The sequence below is a fragment of the Ictalurus punctatus genome, chromosome 25, assembly GCF_001660625.3.
Source record: "Ictalurus punctatus breed USDA103 chromosome 25, Coco_2.0, whole genome shotgun sequence".
Classification (NCBI taxonomy): Eukaryota; Metazoa; Chordata; class Actinopteri; order Siluriformes; family Ictaluridae; genus Ictalurus; species Ictalurus punctatus.
In genome coordinates, this window is record NC_030440.2 from 5,911,949 (window position 1) to 5,937,318 (window position 25,370).

The 25,370-nt window shown below is 38.2% G+C and overlaps 1 protein-coding gene across 10 annotated transcripts; it reads left to right on the forward strand.

Moving 5' to 3' along the window:
* Positions 1 to 1,495: 1,495 nt before the first annotated feature.
* Positions 1,496 to 25,284, forward strand: gpcpd1 (glycerophosphocholine phosphodiesterase 1). 10 transcript variants are annotated; one of them, XM_047151086.2, is made up of 22 exons: positions 1,496 to 1,802; positions 3,082 to 3,176; positions 5,487 to 5,577; positions 5,679 to 5,763; positions 8,094 to 8,129; positions 8,249 to 8,324; positions 12,949 to 12,990; positions 13,059 to 13,200; positions 13,321 to 13,549; positions 13,736 to 13,898; positions 15,687 to 15,816; positions 16,450 to 16,504; positions 16,602 to 16,694; positions 16,899 to 16,976; positions 17,116 to 17,155; positions 18,785 to 18,843; positions 18,935 to 19,000; positions 19,100 to 19,236; positions 19,482 to 19,617; positions 19,921 to 20,081; positions 20,703 to 20,755; positions 22,521 to 22,708. In XM_047151086.2, exons 2-22 carry the CDS (start codon positions 3,128 to 3,130, stop codon positions 22,562 to 22,564), a joined length of 1,965 nt encoding a protein of 654 aa, XP_047007042.1. In that variant the 5' UTR covers positions 1,496 to 1,802; positions 3,082 to 3,127; the 3' UTR covers positions 22,565 to 22,708. The 10 variants fall into 10 exon arrangements, with proteins under 10 accessions (XP_047007042.1, XP_047007037.1, XP_017311667.1 ...); XM_047151081.2 differs by lacking the exon at positions 20,703 to 20,755 and adding an exon at positions 1,890 to 1,981 and having other exon boundaries at positions 1,497 to 1,802; positions 22,521 to 25,284; XM_017456178.3 differs by lacking the exon at positions 20,703 to 20,755 and having other exon boundaries at positions 1,497 to 1,802; positions 22,521 to 25,284.
* The last annotated feature ends 86 nt before the right edge of the window (positions 25,285 to 25,370 follow it).

The following is a 25,370-nucleotide window of genomic DNA, read 5'->3' on the forward strand; positions in this document are numbered from 1 at the left end:
AAATGAATGAATGTTCTCTGGTTTCCTTTCACCGCCCAAGACGTGCCAGTAGGTGAACTACTAAGTCTAAATTGCTCTTAGGTGTGAATGTGTGTGCGCATAGTGTTCTGCATTAGACTATCATCCCATTCAACATGCCAGGTGTTCCCAGGATAGGTTCTGATCCCTGAAACCCTGACCAAAATAAAAAATATATATATATATATATATATATATATATATATATATATATAGAGAGAGAGAGAGAGAGAGAGAGATATTAGATTTTTTAAAATAAAAAAATGTTTATGATGGCGGGGTTAAGAACTGCACTGCAGCCAGCCACTAGAGGGAGTCAGAGGAACTTTGGTTTGACTTTTGGTAACAATATATTTACGCCTTCAGTCTGTATGAGCACCAGCCTCCGATAGAGGGCAGGTTAGTACCGCTGTAATGGCTGAACCCGAGGTCTTGAACCTGTGAACTGGGCCAGCGTAGTGACGTAGGGCGAGTTACACTAGAGCAGTGGTTCTCAACCTTCTGTGAGCTCTGGACCCCTAGCATATTTCGAACAATCCACAAGTAGGTCTACCCCTCTCACTCCACAACAATTATAGGCCACTTATTTAACAGTCATTTCTATATATGTTAATTTATTTTATTAATATTTAACATACATAATATTAACATTGGACATTTAAAACGGAATCAAAACGTTTTAAGATTTAATTTTTTTTTGTTAGTTACTGTTACATTTATACATTTATACTACAGATAACAACCACCATTAGTGTGTAGCATCCACCTGGATGATAGACAGCAGCCATAGTGCACCTGAACTCCCACCACACACCAGCTATTAGTGGAGAGGAGAGAGTGATGTAGCCAATTTAGAGATGGAGATTATTAGGGGGCCATGATAGAGAAGGGCCAATGGGGGAATTTCGACAGGACACCGGGGTTGTACTCTTTACAAGAAGTGTCCTGGAATTTTTAATGACCACAGAGAGTCAGGACCTCGTTTTAACGTCCTATCCGAAAGACTGGGTTATTTATTTATTTATTTATTTTACATTTTATTGTTGGTGTGACATTTAATTTGACTCTCTGAATGATCTTTTGTTTATTTTATCCATCAATGCGACACTTAAACTTGTCTCCCACTCATAGGTTTTTGCAAATTATCATTTTATTTGTAAATAAATTTTTAATAAATCCATCAATGAACGATCGTCAGCTCAGCTAACATGATATTTGTGAATGCACGCGGATGACCAAATTGGTTAATTTTAAAACAGATCATAAATTGTTCTTGCATTTGGTGGGCGTATGATATATTTGAAAATCTTTTGATACATATTTTGATACTTTCCAACGAACCTCCTGCAATTACGGCGCCGGCCACTAGGGGTCCCCCCGGTTCAGAAATACTGCACCAGAGGCAGAGTATTTTGTTTACCAACGTGACGTCCGTTCAAGGATAAGTAGGAGGGGCTAAATTCCCCTCGCTTTTTGAATGAAAGACTACTGTATGGACTACAATGCTAAACTGGAGAGGTTAACGCATTTAGAAAATTAAACATTTTATGTCCTTTGAACATATCAAGTGTATAGTTTAATTGTAGCTCACTACTGTTAAATGAGAGTTTTCAGCCGCTCGCTGGCACGCGCACTGGGGCGTGGCTTATTGACAGTGCAGCACGCTGCGACTTGATCATCATTACACTAGTTGAAAACATGGAGAAGTCTCAGTTCAGCTAGCATCCGACTGGTGCTGGCTTTGTATAGTCTGCCTGTGAATACCTGTGAATCGTCCTTCTAAGGTAACTTGTCTAACATTCTTTTAAGTATTCCGTATTAGCCATAGGATGTTTGCTGGTGTTAAAGTTAACGTTGAGTGCCGTATTCAGGGCTCGTGCTCGCTTTGCTGATGCTTTCATCACTATAGAACCGGCTGGGACCGGTTTACCGACAGATAGCCGCCTAGTGGGATACCCGGCTAGTACGTGTTGTTCTCTGTTCTCTGACTATACATTCACGGTAACCTACAGTTTTACATTTCAGATGCTTTTTTTTTTTTAAAGGAAATATTACCGTTGGCATTTTTGGTATTATTATTTATGTTTAAATAATTAGGAACATTAGCTTATTTCAGAGCTAGCTAGTTAGCACTGCAGTGTTAATGACTTTCTTGGCATCTAACGCTAACGAACAGGTAGAAACTTGTCAGATTTATAGTATGATTTAAGCTCGATTTTTTTTTTATTATTCTATAATATGTGTTAAAGCACACCGGATCAGTCCGTGACTGGAATAAAATTGGTTTAACGTTCGATATTCGCAGACATGCGGAAATTAAGGGACCGTCTCTAAAGTTACATACAAACACGATTCTAACTTCAATAGCATTTGAAGAGAATGACTTACAGTCATATAACCAACTGTAAAGTGTTCATCTAGGTGTCAGCTATAACGCACACCGTTTAGATTTTTGATATTTAACAAAATAAACTATTAAATCATATATAAAATTGCCATGTATTTTATTACTGCATGGGCTCATAGACAAAATATACCCTAATTTAAAGCTCAATAGCATTTGAAGGGAATGATGTACAGTCACACAACCAACTGTAAAGTGTTCATCTAGGTGTCAGGTATAACACACACCTTTATGGGCCCATTTGCTAGTGAAATTTATAACTAATTTACATATGATTTAATAGCTTATTTTAATACATATCAGAAATCTAAAAGGTGTGCGTCATAGCTGACAACTAGATGAACACTTTACAGTTGGACGTGTGACTGTACGTCATTCCCTTCAAATGCTATTGAAGTTAAAAGTGTATAACAATGTCGTATGTAACTTTAGAGACGGTCCCTTAATTTCCGCATATCTGCGAATATCGCACGTCCAACGTCAAACCACCTTTATTCCAGTAAGACAGTTAAGTCTCAGTGTCACAGCACAGAAATGGCTACGTACATCTGCAGAACCTTGTGAAATACACCTTACACATTTACGCGCACAGTTTCAAATATATTTTATTTATACTGAGCTTGTTGTTGTTTCTGCTGTTGTTTTTGTTTGATTTTCAGGTCATTCTTTCTGTCCTCTTCCTTTAACTGTACCTCAATAGCAACCATGGAGTGTATTCAAGTGACGCTTACTGTTAGAGGAACTACATCGCTTGGTAAGTGCGATATTGTGATAAATCATTGGTAACCCATAAAATCTTTTTGTCTGCATGAAGTCTCTTTGGAATTTCTGTAGCTTCGGTTTTGAAGGGAACTAAACTCATTGCTTTCTTGATTACATTGACCTAATCCTGATCTTTTATCAAGAAGTCCTTTAAAAATCAGACAAAACAGCTGCAACAGGGATACTCATCTGAGGTGATACAGGCCTGAAATAACGGATATTTATTGGATCAGATTTGATCTGGGATCCTAATGCTCCTTGTAGAGTCACCCATGATGAACAGATCTGAGGAGAGAAATCAGGAAAAGTGTCATCTTTTTTAAAAACCCCACGAAAGGTACAGAAGGATATGTAAATGTATCCTGGCTGGATGGATTAGGATTACCAGGACCAGGCCCTGCGGGTGACAAGTGTATGAAACACGCACATAACCTAGCGCAAAATAGTGATATGGAGCCAAGTTGTGGGCTCACCATGAGCTAGATGAAGGATGGGGGTCAAATACAATGCTTGTCAGTTGGCAGGCATATGATGGACAGTCTTAAGTGTCGTTCACACAGCACCGACGGATGCCGACCAACGCCAACAGACACGTTTTTCGGGTTTTGTCAGATCAGTGTGTTAACCCTGTTTGAGTCTGTTGGCGTTGGTCACTGTTTGTTTTCACGGACTGAACATGTTCATCGGAGTTTGTCGGTCGTGGGATATCTGAGCAGAGTGGTGTGATTTTTCCAACAAACTCTGCTGTAATCTGACCTGGGCACAAACTGTTGCCATGACGATGAGACAAGCGTCCCTGAAAACGCAGTAGAAACGAAAGCCCGCGCGCTAGGTGCTAGGCGTGCTAATCATTGTTGTGGGTAGATGGCAGATTTCTGGACGAATCAGAAAGATGAGGGTAAAAAAAGATATAATGCGAAATCGCTTTTATAACCTCTATTACCATAACTTTTGCGTAAAAATATTGTTCATAACGTATGATCTAATAATGGTCTTAGCTTACCACATAGCTTACCTTAAGATGTCTTTCTCAGAGTTGTTGAAAGTGCTTGGGGGCAAACCAAGAAAATGTAGAAAGCCCTGCACGTCCTCTGTCTGCAGTTCTCCTCATTAATTTAAGTAAACGTCCTGTCTCTTACGTCACAAAAACCAAGATTTCACCCACAACCTCTTTCATTTTACTCTTCATCTTTTCAGGTGAAGAACGACACGTAAAGACACCAGTATTAGTAAGAATTTACTATTACTTTAAAAAATAAATAATTTTAAAAAGTTTGTTGGTGTCTGTTGGGGCAGTGTGAACATGAATCCAACGGGCAACTTTTGAAAGCTGGTGACTGTCGGCGTCGGTCGGCGTCAGTCGGTGCAGTGTGATCTAGGATTCATATGGACCCCTGGCAATAGGATCTGGCTGGCAGCAGAACGTTCTCGGTTACTGACAGGACGCGCTTGTCAGACCATAATTGATACCCAGAGTTCTATCACCAGTTCGTGGTTTCGAAACTGGAAAAAATCTGATTGGTGTAACTTTATCAGTAGATGTTCATGGCTTGATCTGGTAGTCCACGACCTTGGAACATTTTTTACTTCTGTTTTAACTTAACGCCTGTTGTATTCATCAGATGACCTTGTAAGAGCAGTGAGCCTGAACGGTGGAATGAATAATAGTAGACAGGTGCCTCAGGTTGGAAGCTGTGTGTTTGTATTCACAGGAGAGTACAGTACGGTGCAGGAAGACACCGTAACCTAAACGGCTTTTAATAAGAGAAAAATCTATTAAAGAGGAGAACAATCTCAAACATAAAGGATAAAGGTCAGATGTCGCTGACTGTCAGATGACGAGCAAGAGTTTCTTTTCTCAATCTTTTCTCACATCCTCCAGTGTTGTGCAATGTCATATTATTGAGAATTACAGCATAGAATTAGTGGACACAGCAAATGTTGGACCCAAAGTTCCAGGATGCAATGCAGCTATACAGTTGTGCTGAGATACAGCAGAGACTCTGCTAGTCTAGTTAGCCATCTATGAGATGACAAACATGATGGTACTGATGAGCATATTAGTATGAAAGTTGAAACATGATGTTTAAACTAAAGAAGTAGTAATAATTATTAATAGTAGTAATAATGTTTCCTACTTGCATTATAACATAAATCTTGGAGGCCATTGAAGACCATGTTAATTATAACGATTAATATTCAGGTCGTTCAGTGTAGATCTCTCCTTTAATAATACAGCAATTCCAGTTTCAGTTGTTTGAGGAATTGTTTTTTTTTAATGTTTTAATTTTATTTGTACCAGGTGAAGTGATCGCAGTAGTTGGAAGCTGCGAGACTCTCGGCAGTTGGTGTTATCAGAAAGCTCTGCCTCTACAACCCGCAGAGGAGGATAGGTATGTGTGCACTTATTTTCACGTTGTCAATACCTTTTATTAATTTATTTTGTTAATGATCAGAGGTCATTTCTACCATGCCACAATATTTCTTCTTCCAGCAATCTATGGAAAAGGACCATCACAGTTTCAAAGGGAGTACAAATCAGCTATCGCTATTTTAAGGGGTTCTTCCTGGAATCAAAGGTGAGAGCTTTTCTAAACCACATTTGAACACTTAAGTACTCCTTACTAGACCTGTACTAGACTATTTTAGACTATTTTTGTTTGTTTTAAGTATTAAATTTCAAACTAAATATACTGATGATTTTGCTTATAATTTTAGAACATTTGAATGTAATTGTAGTTCTGACAGTACATGTAAATAGGATTTGCATGCCTAACCGTTTTGTTTCTTTCGTCAGCAAAAAAAAACACTATCTTTCTTTCTCTGTGAATGTAATTTTTTGTATGATTCATCAGTACCTTTTCATAACCGAAACACGTCAGTCTTGGTGGGAGGAGTGGTGCTACTAGGTGTTTACTTTTGGGGAGCTGATAACTGGCTCTTTATAGTTTGCTTTTATTGAAAATGACATACAGGCTCTCTGAACACTCCACGCAGTTTTTTAAAACATCTATTTAGCTTTGGTTTTTATATGTAGGACCACATTTTATGCACCAAGGGTACACATGCATAGGATTCTATCATTTTTCTTTTCTGTTTATTACACATGAGTATGGATAATTATGCTTGTTTAATTGTACAGCCCTGTTACTGAATGATGCAGGCTCTAGATTGCTTCCGAGTTAGATATAATTTTTTCAACCCAATTCCACTGAATAACTAACAGTTAATAAAGTTAGTATTGCTAATTTAGAAGTGTTAACTTTTCTCTAAGGTGTAGCTTATGGTGATTTGTAGACAGTGTTAAAGCTACAGCATGTAAGATTTGGGATTTTCACCCTCTCCCGTAAAATAATGATATTTCAAGCTACTTGTAGAAGCAGTTTGTAACATGGGTTGTGCTGCATGATTCTCCACTGGACAGAATACTCTGTAGGCTGTGACAGGCAAATTATACACATTTAACTAGTATAGACAGCTTTGTTGCCCTGACATAGTGTACTGTAGTAGTATGTGGTTTGAGATGTGAACCGAAACAAGAGCTTGTCTTTTAGCTAACGCGCTAACATTAGACAGCTAATTCGATAACACTGGCTTTCCTCGACCCAGTTCTGTTTGTTACTGTGTTACTTCCATGTGTGTACAACTGTGTTACTTCTTTGAGATCATTATACAGCACAAAGCCGATAGTAGTAATCTAGCTGGCCAACACTGGTGCACTAGCTCTGAAACACAACTCCTTGTGTGAAGGAATTATGATGCGTCAGTGCACTGTATGTGCATGCCTACCTGGCTCTGTGTCATTAAGGTCAATTTATTGTGAGATGCCTAACTCAACACAGAGAAGCCTTTCCCTTTCAATTGTATTAAGGCGTACTGAAAATCTGGGGGTGGGCCTTTGGCCGTACATCTTTCAGACATGATTAGTTTGGACATACTTAGTCTGAGCTGGTGTAAGAAGCATGTTTTCCCACCAAATCGAATTTGACAGCTCTGAATTCCTGTATGTTTGTATTATAGAAGTCCAATGGCAATTAGGGCTGCATGATTATTGCCAAAATGATAATCACGATTATTTTGATCAATATTGAGTTCACGATTATTTATCGTGATTATTCATTGATTTTAGGGACAACATATTTTTCTTGCACTTTCACATTTAAATAAGCAGAACGCTGCTTTCACCTCCATGTTGTGCTACATTCCTGCTAATGTACAAATCTTTGCATCAAATTAGACTGGTCCTTAAAGTGCATCATATATATAATAAAAAATATAAATACAGTTGTACCCAAAATGTAGGATGAGTAAAAATAAAAGTACCATCAACCAAATAAAAACAATTCAGGCGTAAGCAGAAAAGCCAATACAGTAGGAGAGACGCAGACAAATCAACCAATAGAGTGGCGCAGGGATGACGTCGTTTTACACCGCAACCCGGAAGTGTGACTATGGTGATTGGCTGTAAGGTTAGGAAGTGCTTGATATGCAGCAGAGTTTTCTATGACCGGAGGATGAACTTTAAACGTCAGTATCGCAGTCGATCATGTTCATGTAATCGTGGGCAGTCAAAATCATAATCGAGACCAATATTCGATTAATTGTGCAGCCCTAATGGCAATTCACAGAAACTCAGGAACATGTTGTTGTAGCATATCTCCCCTGATACAGTAATGCTACTGTTTTCATTTTTAACCAAGAAATCCTACGCACTGTAGCTTTAAATGTTAGTACTGTTTTGAATAATCTTCCCATTGTTGAAGTCAGATCAGTTTCTCTTTTCAGACTGGTAAGTATAATAATGTCTAGATTTCTTCAGTAAGACAGAAATATGATTCAGATTGTCAAAGTAGTTGTGTAGCCTTGTAATGCCAATGTATTTCTTTTGACTAATGAATCCACTTTTCAGATGTCAACCAACAGTGACTGGGTGGCTGAGAGAGTGGTGACTATACCAGCTCAAATTACTTATTTTAAAGTGTGACTTCGGTTGAGACCAAAGTCTGCTTTAATTGTAATTTCCCCCCAACAATCTTAACACCATGTTAAACATTGAAATTACAGAATGCAGTTGGTCCATGTCAAGTCATAGTCAATAATTGGGAGACCCATCAGCAGCCTCGGTCATTGAGTTCCTCAGGTATATAAATCCAGAATAGTGCACGGTTTGGTTCAGTGTTTCAATAATTTGCAAGATCCCTATTCTACTACCCAACTTACTTGTACACCATGTTTTCTCAGTCAAAAACACACTGATCTAATGGCTTCACATCACAAGTCTATTGAATAAGAGTTAATAATAATTAATTAGTGTTTTTTTTTAAATTAATAGTTGAACAAATATTAAGGAACACCATATTTGTGCTACTTGTTTTATTTAGTTGCTTTATATTTGCTTTGTTCCTTTATATTTCCTTTGTTTACAAAATATTCTACCTAAGGCAGGCTCATGTTGTCCTGTCCATTCTCCATTTTTTCAAAAAGCTTCAAGGCTTTTTGTTCTCCAGTGCTAATTACCCGAACAATGTTATTTCTTTGATTTCTTTGATCCTTTTGTTAATACACACTTCCTTGAAGCTTTTTTTAAATATGCCTTTAAGATAATTCTTTTCACACAAGAAGATTATTTAAGTTGTAATTACCATGTCATGTACAGAATGAACACCTAACATAAACTTGATTATACAGCTGCAATCAAAATTATTCAACCTCCCATTACAAATCATGTTTATTGTCAAAATGTACAGACTTTCAGCTGATTGCAATGAAAAAAACAAACAAAAGCAATTGAAATAGTTCAGCACAATGAATGCTTGAAGTGGTTTCCCCAAATTCAACTAAAAATGCAACTAATAATGACTTCTCCAGTTTCAAAATTATTCAGCTTCGTAGAGCACCCTTTTGCTGTTATGACCTGCTGCAAATGAAATGCATAGCTTGTGGCAGTGTTCCTGAGGAATCTTAGCCCATTTCTCATGAGCAATGAGCAATCCAGTAATATTCTTGGGTTTGCGTGCTGTAACCACCTTCATAGAAAATCCCACCAGAGATTTTCTATGGAGTTCAAGTCAGGTGACTGTGATGGCCCTGTAGAATCTTCCAGGATTCTTCTGCAACCAAGCCTTGGTGGAATTTGAGGTATGCTTAGGATCATTGTCCTGTTAGAAGGTCCAATGACACCCAAGCTTCAGCTTCCTCACAGATGGCATGTCGATTTCTCCTATTATTTCCTGATGCTTCAATGAATGCATCTTGCCTTCCACATGCTGCAGGTTTCCAGTGCCAGAGGAGGCAAAGCAGCCCCAGAGCATCACCGAGCCACCACCAGGCTTGACTGTGGACAGAGTGTTCTTTCTTCATTCTTCTTTCTCCAGATATACCACTGACCCATCGTGCTGAAAAGTTCCAGTTTTGTTTCAGAGCTCCACAGAACAGAATCCCAAAACTCCTGTGGCTTATTTATATGATTTTGAGCCGACTTTTCTTGTGCTTTTGGGTCAGTAGTGGTATGCGTCTTGGAGTTCTGGCATGGAAACCTTCTGCGTTTAGTACACACCTTACTGTGCTCACTGAAACCTCAGTGCCTGTTACCACAAAGTCTGGCTGCAGGTCTTTTGCAGTCATTTGAGGGTTTTTCACAACCTGCCTTCTCAGAAATCTGTTTGCAGCCATTGATAGCATCCTTTTTCTGTCCGGTCCAGGTATTTAATTTATTTTTTGCCCCAAACCAGTTCAGGTATTTCAATAATTTTCTGCCCATAGCCAGTTCAGATATTTCATGCATTTTCAACCCCTAGCCAGTTCAGGTATTTCATGTGTTCCAGCTCAAGCACACCTGGTGCAACTGATGAAGCCCTTGATTAGTAGTATCAGGTGTGCTTGAGGCAACACATGTTCCACATATTTGTGCTGTTTGAGAGATTTTATTCAAGGGATTGAATAATTTTGAAACTGGAGAAGTCAGTATAAGTTGCATTTTCAGTTGAATTTGGGGGAACCACTGGAAGCATTCGTTGTGTTGAACTATTTAAATTGTTTTTGTGTTATTTGTTCATTGCAAACAGCTGAAAGTCTGTAAATGTCGACAATAAACTTGATTTGCAATGGGGTGTGGTGGAAATTTTAACAAACACCAGTAGACTCGTCCTCTCTGATGAAAATGTTTATTACAGAAAGATGAATACAGGAAAAAGAATCAAGCGCTTCTGGTTTCTTTGTTTCTCACACACTATATATATATACTGAAGATGTCAGTGTATGTCTGCACATCCGCTAATTTCAATAGGGAAGTGGAAACCATTAAGGCAACGGTTCAAGAGCAGGTCAGAGGTTCCAGCTATCTCTGTGTTTACAAGTTCGTGGAAGATGTGCAGACAACTCTAAAGGTAGTAACATGTTTGTGTCAGCACAAGTTCAACACAAAGTTCAAAAGGAGTTCAGAACATTCTGCACTTCTCTAGGCTAGATAACATGGTCTGATATAGATTGACAGAAACAGAGATGAGTTTTTTAAGAAATAAAAATACAAGGACTTAATACATTTCTTTCACAGGCGGTTGAATAATTTTGATTGCGACTGTACATCATGTCATGCTTCATGCTTATATGAAATAGTCATGTACAATAAGCCAGAGGTATTTCTAGTCAAGAGCATTTAAGGTTTGCTGTGTGAGTTTACAGATTTTGTTGACTGTAAATGGCACCAACAATAAACACGCATTACAAACCACAAGGTGTGCTTATTGTTGGTGCCATGAGGTGTTCTCCAGTGCTAATTACCCGAACAATGTTATTTCTTTGATCCTTTTTTAACGCACACTGCCTTGAAGCTTTTTAGAAAAAATGCCTTTAAGATAATTCTTTTCACACAGAAAGAATATTTAAGTTGTAATTACCATGTCATGTACAGCATGAACACCTAACATAAACTAGATTACACAGCTGCAATAAAAATTATTCAATCTCCCATTGCAAATCAGGTTTACTGTCAAAATGTACAGACTTTCAGCTGTTTGCAATGAACAAATCAAACAAGAACAATTGAAATAGTTCAACACAATGAATGCTTCAGGTGGTTTCCTCAAATTCAACTGAAAATGCAACTGATAATGATTTCTCCAGTTTCAAAATTATTCAACCCTTTCATGGCAAGCATCTTTAGTACTTAGTAGAGCACGCTTTTGCTGTTATGACCTGCTGCAAACGAGATGCAGAGCTTCTGGCAGTGTTCCTGAGGAATCTTAGTCCATTCCCCATGAGCAATGGCCTCCAGTTCAGTAATATTCTTGGGTTTGCGTGCTGTAACCACCTTCTTCAAATCCCACCAGAGATTTTCTATGGGGTTCAAGTAAGGTGACTGTGATGGCCCTGTAGAATCTTCCAGGATTCTTCTGCAACCAAGCCTTGGTGGAATTTGTGGTATGCTTTGGATCTTTGTCCTGTTGGAAGGTCCAATGACGCCCAAGCCTCAGCTTCCTCACAGATGGCATGTCGATTTCTCCTAGGATTTCCTGATGCTTCAATGAATTCATCTTGCCTTCCCCACGCTGCAGGTTTCCAGTGCCAGAGGAGGCAAAGCAGCCCCAGAGCATCACCGAGCCACCACCATGCTTGACTGTGTACAGAGTGTTCTTTCTTCATTCTTCTTTCTCCAGATATACCGCTGATCCATCGTGCTGAAAAGTTCCAGTTTTGTTTCATTGTTCCACAGAACAGAATCCCAAAACTTCTGTGGCTTATTTATATGATTTTGAGCTGGCTTTTCTTGTTCTTTTGGGTCAGTAGTGGTATACATCTTGGAGTTCTGGCATGGAAACCTTCTGTGTTTAGTACATGCCTTACTGTGCTCACTGAAACCTCAGTGCCTGTTACCACAAAGTCTTGCTGCAGGTCTTTTGCAGTCACTTGAGGGTTTTTCACAACCTGCCTTCTCAGAAATCTGTTTGCAGCCGTTGATAGCGTCCTTTTTATGTCCGGTCCAGGTAGTTCATGAATTGTCTACCCCTAGACAGTTCAGGTATTTCACATATTTTCTACCCATAGACAATTCAGGTATTTCACATATTTTGTACCCCTAGCCAGTTCAGGTATTTCACATATTTTCTACCCCTAGTCAGTTCAGGTATTTCATGAATTTTCTGCCCCTATCCAGTTCAGGTATTTCATGTGTTCCAGCTCGAGCACACCTGGTGCAACTGATAAAGCCCTTGATTAGTTGCATCAGGTGTAGCTTGAGACAAAACCTGTTTTGCATATTTGTGTTGTTGTGAGGGATTTTATTCAGGGGGTTGAATAATATTGAAACTGGAGAAATCATTATAAGTTGCATTTTCAGTTGAATTCGGGGAAACCACTGGAAGCATTCTTTGTGTTGAACTATTTCAATTGTTTTTGTTTAATTTGTTCACTGCAAACAGCTGAACAAGAGTTTGTACATTTTGGCAATAAACCAGATTTGCAATGGGGGTTGAATACTTTTGATTACGACTGTACTTCATGCTTATATGAAATAGTCATGTACAAATATCCAATGCAAATCCAGTGCAAAGCATTTAAGGTTTGCTCTGTGAGCTTGCAGATTTTGTCATTTTAATTCTGGCATTTTAATGTTACATTTAAATTAAAAAAATTGAGTACATCAATTTACAATCTTTAAAATGGAAGAGCCTTCATTATGTAATATTGCTCTGCCCTGGAGATTCCTCTTTTATAGATGAGAAGTTAAGGCAGATGAAAATAATACTAACACTAGTTTTGTCTTACAGAAGTGGACCATGAAATTGATGATGGGCAGTTTGGATTCTGTAGTAAGTTGCATATAATTTACAAATATCATAAATAAGTTTTGTGAGGTTGTTCCAGCTTTGTGTTAAAGTGAGGTGTTGCCATGCAGACGGTGCTGAATATGTGGATTCTGGCTGGTTAACGTGTCAGACAGAGATCCGTCTACGTCTCCATCACTCTGTTAAGCCACCAGTGTCCATTACCAAGAAGGAATTCAAGACATCTCGCTTTAGGTACTGTTCATTCACAGAAAGAGCATTTTTGTTTGTTTGATTTTTTTGTTGTTCTGGGTATTTTATGTTTTTTTTTTTTTTTTTAAAGTGTGGAATTTTAAGTGTATTTATATACTCTAGATTGAAATTGATGCTGGCGGGTATTGAAGAGGAAGATGAGGAGGAGAGCCCTTCGTCCAGGCACAAGATGACTACCACACTAGAGATTAGTATGATCAGTGATGGTGGCTATAAGTCCCGTCATACCCAGCCAGAGTGTGGCTACGCCCTGGAGCCAGCGCAGTGGACTGAATACAGTATTCATACTATGGAGCCTGACAACCTTGAGCTCGTGTTTGAGTTTTTTGAGGTATGAATTATGATAAATCCTGACTTTTATTTCTTTATACTCCAATGTTACCCCTGTAAATTGATCTAATTTCTGTCTCGTTAGTGTGGGTGGAGTTGTTATATATAAGTATAGCTTTTAATTAAATTGCTTTAAAGAAAGCTCAGAATTTCCCATTACTCAGTGTTTCCCATGTTTATCCTTTAGGAGGACCTAAGTAAAAAAGTCGTTCAGGGTGACATCCACCCAGGTCATGTTGGCATCGCCTGCCTCTTATCATCTTCCTTTCTGGAAAGTGGCAAGGATAATGGAGTGGTTACTCTCCCAATCATGAGCAGAAATTCCAGGCAGACCATTGGCAAAGTCAGAGGTATGCAGCAGTGCAAAACATAAAATCATGCAGATACGGGCAAGCAGCTTCGGGTAATGTTCACATCAATCATCAGGATGGGGAAGGAATTTGAAAAATGTAGTCTGGTCTGATGAATCTTGATTTCTGCTGGTGCACACAGATAATAGGCTCAGAATTTGGTGCCAACAGCATGAATCCATGGACCCAACCTGCATTGTGTCAACAGTCCAGGCTGGTGGAGGTAGTGTAAGGGTGTGGGGAATGTATTCTTGGCACACTTTGGGCCTGTTAATACCAATCAATCATCGCTTGAATGCTGCAGCCTATTTAAGTATTGTCGCTGACCGTGTGCATCCCTTCATGGCCACAATTTAACCATCTTCTAAAAGCTAATTGCAGCTTTTAGAGTTCAGTGTTCTGCATTGGCCTTCACCGGATCTGAATCCAGTAGAAAATCCTGTCTCAAACTTAAAGGATAACGGTCAGGTTTTTTTTTTTTTTTTGTTAAAAACTCAATATTTTACAGCAATGGTCAATCTCATCATTAATGAGAAGTCCAAAGTAGGTTTAGTGGAGACAGCAAAAGGAAGACTTGCTGAATGTAATGCAACTGTCACAGTTAGCAAGGAGGAGATGCAGGATGCATGTGCAGTAGAGAGCTTTATTAAGAAAATCAAGCAGATATATCCAAAACTTGAATCAGTAACGTGGTCGAAAACAGGCAAAGGTCAGGCGATCAACAAACAGGCATAAGGCAGGCAAGGCAAAAGGACAAAACGAGAAAGTAGACGCAGGACCAAAACACTATAAACATGAACACAGGACAAAGGCTTGGTATGGAGAAAACACTTTCAATGCTTTGCCCCAAACATAGACACACGACGGGTTGAAATAACAAACGTAATCAAGGGGGAAAGATAAACACCTGAGAGACAAAAAATTACATAACGGGCAGAGACATGACATTAACCATAAGAAACATGCGTGTTGAAAGTCAACAAAGTCATTGTCACTGAACCCGGTTCCAGGCTTCAGAGTGCGCTGTGTGTTTCTGCGTGAGGGGAAATCTTAGACAGCAACTATATGATCAAATTACGCATGGTTACAGCAGAGACTCAGATTGGCTGCTTAATGATTAACAATATGTCATGCACAATGGCATTCACAGTGGTATTAGACTGAAAGGTGAAGCTTTGGAGAGCCTAAAGCACTGCTGCATGACTCTCTTTAGGTAGATTGAAACGGGAGCTAAATCCCACTGGCACCTCAATCAACAGGTTGTAAAATTGTATTGTGGGTAACGTAGGAAACTGTTATCCAAAAGTGAAAACAGATTAATATAAAGATGAAAGAAGTTTAAACTAAAAAAGTGAACTCAGAATTTCATTAAAAAGTGTTTGTTTGTTTTTTTTCATTTTAATTATAAGTATTAATATGCAAGTCATTCAGAGTGGATTTTCCCTCTGCTTATGTGCATCATATCTCAGCAGGCCATAGAAAACAGAAAAGTGTGTTGAAGAGAGGCTGTCTGCCAATGACCTTGAGAAACAGTCCTCTGCTCTGTTCTGTCACTTTCTTTAGTCTTTTTTCCCATCATATGTCTAATGTGTTGACACTCACATTTATATCATTTACTAGAGATTTGTCCTTCCGACACATTTGTTTATGTCAACATGTTAAAGTACTGCCATGTAACTATGTAAAGGCATGGGCAGTGCACATAAACAGAGTCTTGCATGTTTAGGTGTAGCTACAGTTGAAAGACTGGAGGAGGTTTTAATGTTAGATATGTTGTGTGATTTACAGTGGACTACCTGGTTATTCGGCCTATTCAAGGCTTTATTTGTGACATGAACCAGTGTTACACTAAGTACTGGAGAAAGGGGAGTGCTCTGGATGTGGGCCACAGAGGAGCAGGGAGCACACATGCTGCCAAGTAAGACCAAAAATGTTCTCACACTGAACCTCTTTCTGTGCTGAGTAATCTCAAGGGAGCTATGGTTTTCTTAATTGTTCTTATATTTTTATAGAGTGTGTATAATTACGCATTATGTTATACACTGAGAATTTAGGTTTATTTTTGTTATTGATAATAGCCATGAAAAAAGGTATATCTTTTATATTTACATTAAGTGTTGTACAAAAACCTGTATTATTTTTCTCTATAAGGACTCGTTGAATGGAAAACATTGAGCATGGAAATGTGGCTATATGGAACAAATGTCCTGCTTTGCTATCTGGTTCAGAATGTTTTCTGTTAACCCCAAGCTTAATATTAGCAGTCGACAAATTTAATCGATCTCAATCACCTAATGTTGCAACAAGTTTTGGTCTGTCAGTGTGAACTTGCACATTTTTATTGGAGAGATGTTACTTTGTATCTGTATCATTTAGTACACTAAATGTACTTTTTTTTTTTTCTTAACTTACTGCTTAACACCTGTGTCATAACCATCCATCTAGCTGATACATTAGTTTCCAGTACACTGAAATGTGGTTCTAAACGTTCTTTTGTTTGGTTTTTGTTTGTAACTTTTTTATTTCCAATTGATGATAATCTCTGTTGCAGACATCACAAGATCAGGGAAAACACAATTGCCTCATTTCTAAGTGCTGCTAATCATGTAAGAACATTACCAAAGTTGCTTCACTTGCATATATGTATTTAATTGATGTTTACATGTAATATAACTCTCTAAATATCAATGGCTTCAAATATAGGGTGCTGCCTATGTGGAGTTTGATGTCCATCTGTCCAAGGACTTGGTTCCAATCGTGTACCATGATCTTACATGCTGTATTTCCACAAAGAAGGTGATTAACTTGGCCTTGTTGGAATCGTTACACCCCTAATCTAATCTCTATTTATTGCTTTTACTAACCGAATAATAGCTGCCCTTCAACCCCAACATGGTTTTTTTTTTGTTTTTTTTTTGTTCTGGATGAAAGATTGCTTTACTAGCTAATGCTGTAAACCATTATAAAGCCACTGACGGCATTCAACATTGTGTTCCACAGAAAAATGACAAGAATTCTATGGTGTTGTTTGAAGTTCCTGTGAAAGATCTGACATTTGATCAGCTTCAGCTTCTTAAAGTAAATATTTACTTACAACTGGATTTCATTGTCCAAAAATATATTTTTGCTCAAATATATCCTATTAAAATCTAAATGTCTGCATATATTTTGCATTTTGTGAATGACACACGTTGAATGCTCTTTCTGTTTCTTACAGCTTGCCCACTCTACAGCTATGAAGGTGCATGATCACAAAGGTATATTCCATCATTAAGGCAAAGTAACACTTATGCATTTAGCAGGCTTGTGCGATTATAGCCATTTTTACAATTTCTACACGATATTATTCAGTGACGTTTGCTTCAGAATTTCCATTAGCCGGTAAATACCGGTTTTTGGCCTTTTAAAATTTTAAAATGTCCAATAAAGTAAAAAATTGTCAGACACAATTTCCGGTAAAAATATTAACATGAAGCAGACGTTAGACAAAGTTTGTTCGCAACTGCATATCTAAATAAGGTCTCCACGTATCTCTCCATTTGTACTTTCGCTTTTCAGCAGACCCATTCAACAACACATGCGTCTCTGTGCTGGTCGTCTCTCTCTGTCTCTATCTCTGTCTCTGTCTCTCTCTCTATCTCGCTCTCTCACTCGCTTGCTCACTTGTTACGGGAGGCTCTGAAAACACAAACAGACACACACAATTAAACTCAGGCTAACCACTCACGCTTGACCACGGCCCCACTGCCACAATCGCATATATGTTCGCTAAACTTTATCATCCCCGGACATGTTGGCCAGCAGCAAAATTCCTTAGCTGAACTCTGGTTTGCTCTGATTATATAATATTACCACCAGACCTGTCAGCATTTACACATTGTGCCTAGGAGTTCTGCAATTTAACGTCAGAGTATGCTATCATTTGAAAACACACTAAAGGTGTGGTTTTTTTTTGGTATGTTTTTTTTTAAGGGAAATTGAGAATATTTTGAATTCATTAATGTGAAATAAAATATATCAATGTATGTTCAACTTAACATTAGTCAAGATTAAATTCTATTAAGAATGCCACCGAAATATTTTGTCCAAAAACAACACTTTCTGTTTTTGACTGAGTTAAAACAGGGCAAAGATTAAATAGGCCTACAGTAAAATGTCACATTTATCATCACTTTATTGTACTCTCCCCTACTACTACTTAAACCTGAAATAGTGGAAGTACGTATTCTGGTCTTCATTTAGGTTATTGTTTGTGAACAATTATAGTTTATTGCCTTTTTTTTTTTTTTTTTTTTTTTTTTTTTTTTTAAAAAAAGGAAAATCAAGAGCAGGAGAAAATCTTTCGCACATCACAAAAATGATAGAAGCCTATCATTGAATCATATTTTTGTATGTGATTGTGACAGGGTGAGGAGATTTATGAGTAAGCGTAGTCTACAGACATGTACAGCTTTAAAATGCATAACAGCATGTTATGCATATCTACGGTGCTGTGCATAAAACCCACCTTAAGGGAATGCTGATTGGTTGAGGCAGGGAGGTGTGTCCAGTTGTGTACCTGAAAATGTTTCAGAACTTTTATCAAGGGTTGCAGATTAATATTGTTAGATTAATAATAGCGGTATCGTATAATATATAATATTGTTAAGTGTTATCGCATCCACTATTTTTGATTCATTCAGCAGTGAAACACAACACTTTAGTGTACTGTACATGTTCTCGTTACATGCATGTATGATGGCAGACACCTGTGCCACTGCTCACACCTGACTAGACTAGTGTGTCATATTTATATTGAACTCTGCTATACAATTACCTTGTTCTTGTTCTAGCTATGGAAGAGAGATCTCCAGTTAGATGTGACTGATTTGGGCATTTTTATTAAGATTTACAGGATGAAGAGGAGTATGTAGATGAACATCAACCATTTCCTTCACTTTCTCAGGTATTCACCCAAACAAGATCAAGTGTTTCCCACATAAAGATTGTGCTGAAAATGTTTCATATTTCAAACTACATACATTGTTTCACTGCAGATCTTTCAGACCGTTCCGGACTCTGTAGGATTTAATATTGAACTGAAGTGGATAGCCCAGATGAAGGTTCGCATTCGAGTGTATCTGTTGTTTAAGTGTTAATAAGACTTAAAGGATGGTACAACCTGTTGTATCATTTCCTCCATTGCCCTCTTCTTGTACTAGGATGGCTCCTGGGATGGAAACTTGTCCACTTACTTCAACATGAACCAGTTCCTGGATGTCATCCTCACGTGTGTGCTCCAGAATGCTGGAAAGAGAAGGATTGTCTTCTCTTGCTTTGACCCTGATGTGTGTGCGATGTAAGAACATTATTATAATTTAAAAAAAAAATTTTTTTAACTCTTTTGAGTGCTGCTTTCATCCATTCTGGAATGTAATTCTTTCTTTACATGTATACGGTTTAGTTTTCTGAAAGGGCTTGTTTATTGTAGATCAAGTTGTCCATCTGAGTTAGCTATGTAAATGTATCATGAATGAAGTTTTGGATGTAGTCATTCTAAAATTAACTCAGTGTCGAGTAACCATCCTGTGCGTTATGTTTTAGGGTGCGGCGGAAGCAGAACAAATATCCCATCCTGTTCCTGACTCAGGGTGTGTCTATGGTCTACCCTCAGTTGATGGATATACGCTGTCAGACTACACAGATTGCCATGAGCTTTGCTCAGAGCGAGAACATCCTGGTGAGTGCAGCTTGATGTCCAGACTATCTTCTGTTGCAGTGATATTTGATCAGAGAGCTGTGACATAGTGAAACGCATAGTTATATCAAAAATCAAACTATAACAAATATTGATTCATTCTATCATTTTAACAGTTTTAGTTTATATTACATTGCAGTTGTTTCTCTTAATATATTTGCAAGTATGTATACAGTACTTGCAGACGGTGACTGGCGCTGAATGAGCTGCCAAGTGGCCTGTTTACAGTTTTTTAAGTTTGTCCTTTCGTGTATGAAAGGAACTTGTGCTTGTTCCTGTTCACAGGGTATCAGTGCTCACACTGAGGATCTGCTACGCAACATGGACTGCATTACAGAAGCCCAGTCTAAAGGCCTGGTGGTATTCTGCTGGGGAGATGACAACAATGAGCATGAGAACAGGAAGTTGCTCAGGGAGAAAGGCATCGATGGCCTCATTTATGACAGGTTTTATGATTTTTTTTTTGTGTTCGTGTGTCATTATATAATCATGATTGTTTAAGGAGCTGCAGCTTGCTCAGGTCACTGAGTACATCTCTATATGCATTTCTCCCAGCAACTCTAAAGATACGAGTGATGAATCCTGCGTTGCAGTTATGCAACTTGGAATATCCCATGTGCATTTTCTGCTTCAGTTCCTTGTTTCTCTTTCTGTCCCTGGTTTTGACATACACTTTCACAATCACCATTATATCTGTACATACACCAATATATGTACATTACTATCTACAGTAAAGTATTATCTACAATCGATGTAGTAATTTGAGATAGCAGCTGACAAAGGCATTTATAGTAATTGCTGATCTTGTAAAATCATTAGGTCACATGCATGTTATAATCTTTATATCCATTACTAAGTCATCACCGTGAGGTCATGTGTAATAGTAATTGTGCTACAACTTTAGCTAAATTCCACGATCTGCTGATCAGACTGCCACGCTGAAATTATATTTAAATTATTCTCACTCCTCCAGGCTGGTTGCATATATTTTTCTCATTTTCTCTTGATCACTTTATTCTCCCAACCTTTTAAAGCCACTTTACTATTATCTCTCCTCTTTCTTGCAGAATTTCTGAATGCTTGGTGCCAAATATCGGTGTTTCAACTACCTCTGATGCCAGTAATGTCTACCGACGTCTTAGTTTTTTTTGGTTTAGTTTCTGGCCTTCCTGGTTTCTGCCTGGAAAAAAAACGTGTTCATTTACAAGCACTGTTGCCATGATGTACTATTTTGTGGCAGTGATATCTAAGGCAGTAGAAATGATAACTTGACGGGTAGACGCAGTCTTCTCTGAGGCTGTTTGACCATACAAGTGTATGACCAGATAGGCCTATAGTAAAATTGCTAAAGGTTACGTTACATGTTCAGCTGCCTGTTGCATCATTTTGAGAAGTGTCCTAACCAATTTGATTTAGGTCACCTCGTTTGTGTTTTCCCAGCATTATACAATTTTTTTTGCACAAAAGTGTTGCATTTCACTCGTTCACAAAGGGTTTTCAGTTCAGTGCATGTGTTAACTAATCTCTGTATCCTCAGGAGCTGATTTAGTTAGGATTGAATGGCTGCTTTGGCTCCTTATTCAGCATGGCATATAAGCATGCTTTGTAAAGCTACAAGCTGTCTCATGAATTAAAGAACTTAGAGCTGATGTTGTTGCCTTAGTATTAATAATTGTTGCTACTGTGGATCCCCAGTGGCTAGCCTACAATTAAGTGAGGAATAAAACAACAGCCTATGTGGTTATCTGAAAGAATCTACTTTGGGGTGTGTGTGTGTGTGTGTCAATTTTGATGAGCAGCACTTGAGACAGGTGGCAGATTTAGTTGACACGTTGAGCAACGACACATTCCGAACTAATATAAGAAAGGCATGACAACTGAGTACATCTCAGTGCAGCTCATAACACAACCCTATGTTACTTGTCACTTGACACAGGACTTATATAAACTTGACCTCAGCATTGATGAAAGCTGCCTTTAAGACGTAATGGAATAAACTACCACACGACAGACTGTCATACAAAAATAATCCATGTAGGGGAGGTGTGATATGGCTCTACACGAAGCTGAGTGCTATTACTACCCCGAGGTGCATTACTGTCATACAACCACATGGTCTGCGGTGTTATTCCTATTAAATATTAAATATAACTATTAAAATTGAATTTATTAATGAAAAGCACGTTGAGCATTTTAATGGTTTATTGTTAGGTTTCATACTGTGGATCATCCGCAAGACAAATTAGCTCCTGTTATCACTTCTACTATACCTCCCATAAACAGAGAAAGAAAGTGATGATGGTGAGGTAACGACTATCAAAAAAAAAACAAAAAAAACACAGATTGTCATTTATAAACCACTGACTATTTATATAGCCATCACATTTCTACATACTATTTGCGTACCTTCTAAAAGTACAATTTCGAGGAGATAAAACATTTATTAATGATCATGTATACCACTGACCATGATGATCTGGATTATTGGTTGATTTGTATTTTTCAGTACTTTTCGCTTTTTGCCGTTATGATTGTAAAGGTAGACACATGAAAACGATTTGCTTGTGGAAGTTTGCATTGTGACTCTTAATTTCAGCATGGCCAATTATGCAAATTTGAGTTCTTTACAGTGTAATAATTAAGCATTGTTCTTATACTACATATATTACCCAATTCTGCTGTATTTGTTTTGTTTTTTATGATATAAATGATGGCATCTGAGCATTTATATCAGAAAGGAGACATGACATGTGAGGATAATGACACATGACATGTGAGGATAATGACACTGCGACATTTTTAGATACAGCCATTTTGTTCTTAGTTAAAACTTTTGTTTGACTGTAGCTTTTTTTCTTTCTTTTTTTTTTTTTTTTATTAACCAGAATCTGTGAAGCCCAGATTGAGCAGCCTAACATCTTTAAAGTAGAAGAGAAAGTGTCTATAAAAGAGGTGATTCCTGAGGAGACGCTGAAGAGTTGTGCCTGCTCCACATACAGTATTTCCTGCACAGCTGTGCCTTGCTCAGGTGAGGTTCGAGGAGGCAGCGGCGTGTCGGACACGGGCCTCAGCTCATCATGAACTCAACAAATTCCAGGCTTTTATAGCACAGTACAAATCACCTACAAACACACACACTGAATGCACCTTCTCCCTGGGTGGTTTTCACCTAAGCAATGTTTTTTGCCAAATGATAACTGATATAATGGTATATGCTTGATCACTTTAAAATATATATTAAAGAAAAGACTCCGTATACTTCGTGTCCACATGGGCATTCCTGATGTATTTACTCAATGTGTTGTAAGTGCTTTTTAAATGTATTATAGTAGCATTGCCTTGTGATTTTTATTTTTTTCCTTTAGTATAATCCACCCACACACGGTGGCTTAGTGGTCAGCACGTTCGCCAGCACACCTCCAGGGTCAGGGGTTCGATTCCCACCGTGGCCCTGTGTGTGCGGAGTTTGCATGTTCTCCCGTGCTGCGGGGGTTTCCTCCGGGTACTCCGGTTTCCTTCCAAAGTCCAAAGACATGCATGGCAGGCTGTTTGGCATGTCTAAAGTGTCCGTAGTGTATGAATGGGTGTGTGAATGTGTGTGATTGTGCCCTGCGATGGATTGGCACCTTGTCCAGGGTGTACCCTGCCTTGTGCCCGATGCTCCCTGGGATAGGCTCCAGGTTTCCCCGTGACCCTGAAAAGGATAAGCGGTATAGAAGATGGATGGATAATCCCCCCATAACAGCTATTGTTGCCATACCTGATTTTATTCTCCATAAGCTGCTTCATTCCTCTGTATTTTAAATATTTAACATTGTTTACTAGAACCTGCTGATTGTCACATTTTCAACTTGTACAGCTTACTAAAACTCTTTGTCCTTTTACATATTGCAGAATTACTGTTAAACTTCAAAATTAAGTGTGCAACAGTAGTATACTGTATAAATCTAATCAAAACTGTGATTTGAAATGTTCAAGTAAAAAGAATGCTGCACATAATGCACAAAGCATGTCAATGGGCAGAAGAAAAGTAGTAAGGCTAATGTTGATGAATCCCATAAACTAAAAGTAAACACTACGCTGCAATTCTATATATCTGCTGAATGTTAGCATGACTGTGTGTCTGCGCTGGAAGTGTTCTGTCTAAGTAGGGGCATTAATATTTCTCCCACTCTGCAGAGCAATGGGGCTGTGCTCCATATGTCTTAAACATGCTCAAAACACTGAGCTCACAGTGTGATGGCACTTGGATTTGAATGAATTTCATAATAATAATTTCTTAAAATAAAGTTATTTAAGAGAGGTTATTTCTGTGTGTAGGGTTTTTTAGTGTTCATAGGACTGTCTATGCTGAATTTCGGAAATGTCTTACTTTTGGAGGCATTATATTTTTCATGCATCAATGATCTGGTCCTAGCTGTTTTATGTGTTTATGGAAGGAAGTCAAGGACCCCCACTAATTAACAGTGTTATTTGATTGTTTGCTACTGTGCAGGTTTACCTGCTTCTCCACCTGAACTGCATCACACAGCTGGTACCCAGTGCAAACTGTACACACAAACCCACAAATATGAAGTGTTTTATACTGTCCCCTCCATTAACATTGGCACCCTTGGTAAATATGAGCAAAGAAGGCACTGAAAATGTGTCTATTGTTTTAGAATGATATAAATAGTTATATTTTACAAATATGTTTTTTTTAATAAACTTGTGTTTTGTTTGCAGCTGTTTGATATCCATCAGAACAGTGTTTTTGTGAATTTTTATGAACAAAAGATCAAAAAGCTAAACAATAAAGACAATTGTTCACAGCCTTCTTTGCTCATATTTAATAAGGGTGCCAATATTAGAGCACTGTATTTACAAGAGTTAACTTTGCTTTAAATCGTTTCACAGTTTTTGAGCCACATATTGAAAACTTGGGCGTGTGTGCACATGCTTAAGTTGATATTTCCATATGGTCTTTGAAAACCAACCCAGCAACTCCTGGTTATTTGCTGGAGTTCCTGAGAGTGAATGCTTTAAGCAAATAAAAACCTTTGCAGGAACACGATAAGCTCCTTTTGTGTGTTTGTGTTCAATCTGCAGGAACCACCCTATTGTTCTCTTTTTATAGTTTGTTTTCATTTCCAGCACTAATCGCAAACATCGGAGGCAAACATCGGAGTTTGTACTTCTGGGAAGCATGGTTAATGTGATTTGTTTTGTCTGAGATTAGTTGTAGTCAGCAGTTCTGGCCCGTTTAGCTCCAGGCTCGACGTGAGAAGCTATATATTGCCATCTGCTGTGGAATAACGCCAGTGCACCTTATTCGTTTGTTTGTTTATTTATTTCGGCCTTATTCCAGTGCAAGTAAGAATGCATCACTTATTTGATGTGTGGGGGGGAAAGTGCCTAGATTTTCATATTTGTATATTTGTATCCCTTATTCTATATGCACTACCTTATTGGTACTTATTGTATTTAATTGAAATTGTATTGTATTATGCTGTACTTATTATATTGTATTGTGACTGTACTTAATGTACCTGGCTGCGAAGACATCTTAATTTCCCCGCCAGGGATTAATAAAGTCAACTATCTAGCTATCTATATGCAACATTAAATATGGTTATATCCTTAATTAAAACTTGGTATTTACTCCTGTCACAGCTGTTCTGGTTCTGTAAACTATACTATAGTTTAAAAACAAACCGCGCCGCCATCAAATATATCGCGCGTCACAAAACAGAGAA

Excerpts from the sequence above, each read along its gene's own strand:
- gpcpd1 (XM_047151081.2), top strand. The coding sequence starts at position 3,128 with ATGGAGTGTATTCAAGTGACGCTTACTGTTAGAGGAACTACATCGCTT. Across the intron at positions 3,177-5,486 it reads TAGAGGAACTACATCGCTTG|GTGAAGTGATCGCAGTAGTT; the intron begins GTAAGTGCGATA and ends TATTTGTACCAG. Across the intron at positions 19,237-19,481 it reads GACCCTGATGTGTGTGCGAT|GGTGCGGCGGAAGCAGAACA; the intron begins GTAAGAACATTA and ends GTTATGTTTTAG.